General features: G+C 47.2%; 1 protein-coding gene across 1 annotated transcript; it reads left to right on the forward strand.

The window, feature by feature from the left end:
* Positions 1–649: 649 nt before the first annotated feature.
* On the forward strand, positions 650–3664 carry LOC121871122 (uncharacterized serine-rich protein C215.13-like). The gene is made up of 3 exons (XM_042373266.1): positions 650–671; positions 1579–1884; positions 2589–3664. The coding sequence occupies exons 1-3, from the start codon at positions 650–652 to the stop codon at positions 3662–3664; spliced, it is 1404 nt and encodes a 467-aa protein (XP_042229200.1).
* Positions 3665–7514: the final 3850 nt, after the last annotated feature.

Consider the following 7514-nt stretch of genomic DNA (forward strand, 5'->3'; position numbering starts at 1 on the left):
TTCATTTGTTCATTCTTTTACAACATAACCTGTAAATGAGGTATTTTACATTAGGTGTAACTAGTGGAAATATTAACGTTAAGTGTGTATGTCACTTTTTACCTTTTAACTCTGGAGGTATTCGGTTATTATTATTATTATTATTATTATTATTATTATTATTATTATCGTTATTATTATTATTATTATTATTATTATTATTAATATTATTATCGTTATTATTATTATTATTATCGTTATTATTATTATTATTATCGCTATTATTATTATTATTATTATTATTACAACCACGACCAAATTTGATCACTAAGAATCAAATAATGATCAATTATAACCATAATAAAGGTAAGATAAACCAATTATCATAACCAAACATTGATCAGTCACAACCACAACCAAACATGACTCACCCAACCCACCAAACTAACTCCCCCACCAGGTAAATCTTCCATCACCTACAAGGGCTCACTCCGTCGTTGCTACATAATGGACTCTCCGTAGCAGAAAAAAGCTCCAAACTTTCCCTCGACTGCTACAACACTCTGACATTTATCTAAAGGTTAAATCTATACACTACATCACTTCAGTCTACAGGATCAGCCAATCAGGAGGATTATTTCATGTGTTTATTACCAATCATGCCACCAGGATGAACAGCCCACGAATCACAAGTAAGATTAGTCTCTCTCTCCATAACCAATCATAGGTCGGGTCATATTTGTCTCAGTAGTAACCAATCACAAGCAAGATCAACCTTTCCTCACCAATCACAAGCAAGATCAACCTTTCCGTCACCAATCACAAGCAAGATCAACCTTTCCGTCACCAATCACACACAAACACACATCTCTCAGTCAATCAATCACAAGCAAGCTCCATCATCCGAAGACCATTCACATGATCGCGTGGTGACATCAGGTGTGTTTCGACTCTCTAATGAACCAATAAGAATTCACGTCTCCACGATCGCCTATCCAATGAACCAATAAGAATTCAAGTCTCCGTGAGAAGTAAACTTTTAGAAGGCAAGAGTGACTTTCGGAGTGATTGAAATAAATTAAGTTAGCGTCGACACCACTAAAATGACGAGGGGGGAGGGGGGGCGTGTGAGAGGTGCAGGAGGTGGGGGTGTAGGTGGGGGAGGGTGTAGGGGTGAGGGGGTGGAGGTGTAGGTGAGGGGTGGAAGTGTAGGTGGGTGGGTGGGTGGTGGTGTAGGTGGGTGGGTGGAGGTGTAGGTGAAGGGGTGTAGGTGAGGGGTGGAAGTGTAGGTGAAGGGGTGTAGCTGAAGGGGTGGAGGTTTAGGGGAGGGGGGTTGAACTCTTCAGAAGGTATCGAGTATAAAGGGGATCAGAACCTCCTTTAGCAAAAATAAGTCTCTCTCTCATCCACCCACTCGACCAAACACACACACACACACCTACCCACACCAACCACCCAACCACACACACCCTCCCAACACCCACACATACAAGGCCAACCACGTAGAAGAAAAAAATATCCCAATTCACCAAAAAAGACAAAAATCTTTGGGTGATCCGATGGAAATTTAACGACCAGCCAGTCTCGTCTTCACCACAGTCTCGTCTTCGCCACAGTCTCGTCTTCGCCACAGACTCGTCTTCGCCACAGACTCGTCTTCGCCACAGTCTCGTCTTCGCCACAGTCTCGTCTTCGCCACAGTCTCGTCTTCGCCACAGACTCGTCTTCGCCACAGACTCGTCTTCGCCACAGTCTCGTCTTCGCCACAGTCTCGTCTTCGCCACAGTCTCGTCTTCGCCACAGTCTCGTCTTCGCCACAGTCTCGTCTTCGCCACAGTCTCGTCTTCGCCACAGTCTCGTCTTCACCACAGTCCCTGTCTTCACCACAGTCTTCTGCTCACCACAGTCTGTCCTCACCACAGTCTCTTGTCTTCACCACAGTCTGCTCACCACAGTCTCAAGTCTTCACCACAGTCTGTCTTCACCACAGTCTGTTCTTCACCGCAGTCTCTGCCTTCACTGCAGTCTGTCTTCACCACAGTCTGTCTTCACCACAGTCTTGTCTTCACCACAGTCTAGTCTTCACCACAGTCTCGTCTTCACCACAGTCTGTCTTCACCACAGTCTCGCCTTCACCGCAGTCTTGTCTTCACCCACAGTCTAGTCTTCACCACAGTCTCGTCTTCACCACAGTCCTCTGTCTTCACCACAGTCTCGTCTTCACCGCAGTCTCGCTCTTCACCGCAGTCTCTCGTTCTCACCGCAGTCTCGTCTTCACCGCAGTCTAGTCTTCACCGCAGTCTCGTCTTCACCGCAGTTCGTTCACCCGCAGTCTGTCTTCACCGCAGTCTCGTCTTCACTGCAGTCTTGTCTTCACCACAAAGTCTAGCTCTGCCCACAGTCTCACCTCACCACAGTCTCGTCTTCACCACAGTCTCGCCTCACCACAGTCTCGTCTCTCACCACAGTCTGTCTTCACTCTCACAGTCTGTCTTCTCACCACAGTCTCTGTCTTCACCATGTCCGTCTTCACCACAGTCTCGTCTTCACCACAGTCTAAGTCTTCACCACAGTCTAGTCTTCACCACAGTCTCGTCTTCACCCCACAGTCTCGTTCACCACAGTCTGTCTTCACCACAGTCTCTGTCTTCACCGCAAGTCTGCTCCACCGCAGTCTCAAGCCTTCACCGCAGTCTTGTCTTCACCACAGTCTGCCTTCACCACAGTCTTGTCTTCACCACAGTTCAGTCTTCACCACATTGTCTTCACCACAGTCCTGTCTTCACCACAGTCTTGTCTTCACCACAGTCTAGTCTTCACCACAGTCTCGTTCTCACCACAGTCTCGTCTTCACCACAGTCTCGCCTTCACCGCAGTCTTGTCTTCACCACAGTCTAGTTCACCACAGTCTGTCTTCACCACAGTCTCGTCTTCACCACAGTCTCGCCTCACCACAGTCTCGTCTTCACCACAGTCTCGTCTTCACCACAGTCTCGCCTTCACCGCAGTCTCAGGTTCTCACCACAGTCTCACTTTCACCACAGTCTCGTCTTCACCACAGTCTGCCTCACCACAGTTCAGTTCCTCACCACAGTCTCAGCCTCACTGCAGTCTCGTCTTCAATTACAGTCTCGTCTTCTCACCACAGTCTTGTCTCTTTCACCACAGTCTAGTCTTCACCACAGTCTCTGTCTTCACCACAGTCTCTGTCTTCACCACAGTCTCTGTCTTTCACCACAGTCTCTGTCTTCACCACAGTCTCGTCTTCACCCACAGTCTTCTGTCTTCACCACAGTCTGTCTTCACCACAGTCTGTCTTCACCACAGTCTAGTTCCTCTCACCACAGTCTCTGTCTTCACCACACAGTCTCGTCTTCACCACAGTCTCGTCTTCACCACAGTCTCGTTCTCTTACCACAGTCTGCCTTCACCACAGTCTCGTCTTCACCACAGTCTTGTCTTCACCACAGTCTCGTCTTCACCACAGTCTTGTCTTCACCACAGTCTCGTCTTCACCACAGTCTCGTCTTCACCACAGTCTCGTCTTCACCACAGTCTCGTCTTCACCACAGTCTCGTCTTCACCACAGTCTCGTCTTCACCACAGTCTCGTCTTCACCACACTGATAAAACTGACCATTACCAAGATCAAATATGTCTTCCCTTTGAGTGCCTATAGATGGTAGATTTGTCCCCCTGATGCCGCCACGGTAAAATGGGCCTTAGTTATGCGGACGCGTAAGGTCCATTATGGTGAGTTTTGGGGGATGGTCTTCAAGCCTCGGCGCTGATCTGATGCCCTTTTGTTCCTTTATGACGATTGTGGTGGTGGAGGTGGTGGGTGTTGGAGGTGGTGGGTGTTGGTGGTTGTGGTGGTTGGGTGATGGTGGGTGTTAGTAGATAATCATGGTTGATGGTGGTTGTAATGGTGAATTAAATTTTTCAATTTTGCCGCAGGCAACGGCTAGTTGTTGAGCACCCCATACTCATCCTGTGAGCGGCAGCACAAAATGGATTACAGAGTAGAGTTCACACAGGGTGTATATGCCAGTCCCCAGTCCCCAGGATATTGTGGCGCTGAATGTTACAGAATATTTCCAGTACAATGTTTATTTGTGTACATAAGAGTTGACTTATTCACATCTGCCGGATGTCTATCGGTTACAACATATGGTGATATAGTTATTTGTTTTGTATACTGTACATGTTTCACTTGATACATCTCATTATGGTAGATAACGAATTGACTGTTTATTACGGGCATTAGCCCACCGGGACGCAGGTCACCGACCCACATCGGGGCCAGGGAGGCAAAAAAAATTGAACCATAAATAAATACAAAAGTGAAAAAAAAATGATCAAGAGTGAAAAACGAAATACATTATAATTATGTTGTGTTGTCAAAGTAAGAGAAACAATTGTGTGTAAATGAGGCGGAAAGTCAGACAAGTGTCTGTTTGCACTTGTCTGCTTGCGTCAAATTCATCAACAAGTTCTTTCCTGATTACAGTTGAAAGGGTTCCGTTTGACAGACCCAGATTGTATTCAACAATTAGACGATATTTTGGCGAGGACATCAACTCTGTCATGTTCTCGGAGGCCTGTGTGAGATGGGATCCACCGCACCTTAACCTTGACACACGCGCGTTGAGGGTAGTCTAGGGCAAGTAGTGAAGACAAGGAGTCAGTGATGATGATGAGACTGTCTGTTTTATGAGTCTGGCAACAAATGCAGTCTGTAGAGTGGCTGCCCCGTTATTGAGTCTAATTCCTTACTCTATTGTATTACCGTTAGGCTGAGTCACAACGATAGCACTTCCAGCCCTCCCACAGGCAGTGTTAAGAGATCCATCAGTGGAGATGGTCTGCGAGATGTTACACTTTGGTGATGTGTTGGAGATAAGGACTGTGTGTAATTAGTCGTTTAGACGGGTATGTACAGTAGGTATTGTTGTGTCTAAGGAAACTGTCCGCCAGGGTGATAGGAAGCGTTGCCGTGTCTCTGTTTTAATACAGCTTGTCTTGTGGTGGTTGGTGGAGGTGGTGGTAGGTGATGGTGCTAAACGACTAGTGTGACGATGATACTAGATAGTAGTAGTAGTAGGACCTCACAGCAAATATGTTGAAAGAAATCTGCCGGGATGTCATGGTAGAACCGACCCTCCTTCCTTTGGATGGTGAGATCTTCCAAAACAGGACTTCAAACACATCTAACGAAGCCCGTGTTGATGTCAGTGTTCGAGGATTCTGGAAGCGGGGACAGCGAGCTTTCTTCGACATCAGGATTTTTGATCCCATGGCCGGATGTCACCGTAACCTAGCTCTCGATGCTGCACACAGGAGGAACGAGAACGACAAGATAAGGGCATATACTGTAGGGAGAGAATTCAAAACGTTGATCAAGGCAGCTTCACTCCTCTCGTGTTCACAACCTCTGGTGGGATGGGACCAAGTGCAAGATGTTTCTACGCCAGAGTCGCGGAGGTGATCTCCGAACAGAAGCAGCAGCCCAGAAGTTATGTTACAGCCTGGATGAGATGTCGACTGTCTTTCTCTCTCCTTCGGTCGGCTTTGCTCTGCCTCAAGGGAACGAGAGCTTCTACCCCAATGCCGGCAACTGCTGCAGATATTGACTATGAGGCTACAGTCACTGAATGCCGCATAGATCTGCGGCTCAACTAATTCAACACAGACAGGATAGCTACTTATGTATTAGGATATTTAATATTAAGATAATAAAATGGCGGCGAAGGTGTGGCTATTGGGGGAGGCTGGAGGCCACGTTTAAAAAAAAAAGTAGTAGTAGTAGTAATAAAACACATCCCAAAGGTCAATCAAACACAAGACAACAGTTGGTATGACTCACCAAAGGCCTCCAGAGAGAAGGGTCGCCGTGTTTAAAGGCCAAGATGAACCATAGGGCCAGATGATTAACTATTCACCTACAGGTAGAATAACAACGTGAGGTATAAAGGTCAACCCATGAGACACACCAAATAGCTAGTTAGTGTGCCCATGACATAACCCAATAGACACATGACACCAACAGATCGATAAGTCATGATAGTTGATAGTTCATGACGCCAACCACCACCCCCCGACCATTTCACTGAACCTCCCAATCCGTCCGTCAATGAGTCGGCCACTGGTACATAAAACTCACCACACTGCACCAACTTATGCCAAGCCACGGCCCACCGCTCAAAATCCATCTCAGGGATTAGTTTCGGCACAATTTTGACGGCTTAGAGAGTCAACCTGATGCATATTGGTGACCCGGACAGATCTGTATAAAGTTATTATTTTTTACGAAATTTGGGATCTCCTTAATTGGGTTCATGTTGTGATGATGATGATGATGATGATGATGACGATGATGATGATGATGATGATGATGATGATGATGATGATGACGATGATAAAATGATGATGATGAAGGGGGAGAGGAAGGGGGAGAGGAAGGGGGGAGGAAGGGGAGAGGAAGGGGGAGAGGAAGGGGAGGAGAGGTAGGGGTTCCACAATTCTCTTTGTCGATTTACGATTTGGGCGTTCCGGATTGTTTCTCGCACCTTAAACCCGGAACTATGAGGACACAGGATTGATGTTCTTGAGAATTAGTGAGTGCTAATGATTGTACACACACACACACACACACACACACACACACAGGGGACAAAATCTCTCTCTCGTGTTTACAATTCGCTTAAAGAACGGACGGACGGACGGACGGAGTGTTTAATACAGTGTGCTGACTCATCTTGCCCAATCATATCGCAGCATTTGAAGGAGAATAAAAAAATCGTTCCTGCTGGAGGTGAGCTTCTCTTGCCACCTTCGTCAGTAGATATGATCAAAAGCGGCTCTTACTGTGGCCCAGAGTGACTCCTCTCCTCCCCAGTACCTCCCGTCTCCCCCTTGTAAGTCGTGTTCTTTTCCCCTTCTTCCTTCCCTTGTCGTTCAGGTCGTGTCTCCCCTTGTTATGTGTCATGTTCCCCCTCCCCTCTTAGTACCCTTCCCCTCACCCCCACCTTACCATTCTTCACCCCCCCCACCCCTCTCTTCCCCTCACCCCCCTTTTACCGTTCACCCCGCCCCTCATCACCTCTTTGTTCGCATTCACCCCACCCCTTCCCCCCCCACCTTACCGTTACCCCACCTCTCCCCTCCTCATCCCCCAGCAGTGAGGGGAGTGTGAGGGCAGACACTCGCCCACCATCTCTGCCTAATGATGCGAGACATAACCTGCCATCTACACCGGAAATTAGACCTACCTATCATGGTCTTCCTATCATGGTCTTCCTATCATCTAACCCTCATCACCATCAGCCCCAGTGTGTGTGTGTGTGTGTGTGTGTGTGTGTGTGTGAGTGGAAGTGAATGTGTGTGTGTGTGTGTATGTGAGTCAAGAGCTATACCTTCAATATTACAATAGTAAAAAACCTTGGTTGAGTCCTTCATCTCTATAGGCTTTCGGACTGTACACGATATTTCACCCCACCAAGGTTTTCTCTCTCTCTCTCTCTCTCTCTCTCTCTC

The sequence above is a fragment of the Homarus americanus genome, unplaced genomic scaffold (genome assembly GCF_018991925.1).
Source record: "Homarus americanus isolate GMGI-L3 unplaced genomic scaffold, GMGI_Hamer_2.0 scaffold49048, whole genome shotgun sequence".
Taxonomy (NCBI): Eukaryota; Metazoa; Arthropoda; class Malacostraca; order Decapoda; family Nephropidae; genus Homarus; species Homarus americanus.

What these genes read in the sequence shown, in the direction of transcription:
- LOC121871122 (XM_042373266.1), top strand. Translation starts at nt 650, where the DNA reads ATGAACAGCCCACGAATCACAA. An exon ending in GAACAGCCCACGAATCACAA is followed by an intron (nt 672 to 1,578) that starts GTAAGATTAGTC and finishes TCTTCACCACAG; the next exon opens with TCTCGTCTTCGCCACAGTCT. An exon ending in ACAGTCTTCTGCTCACCACA is followed by an intron (nt 1,885 to 2,588) that starts GTCTGTCCTCAC and finishes TTCACCCCACAG; the next exon opens with TCTCGTTCACCACAGTCTGT.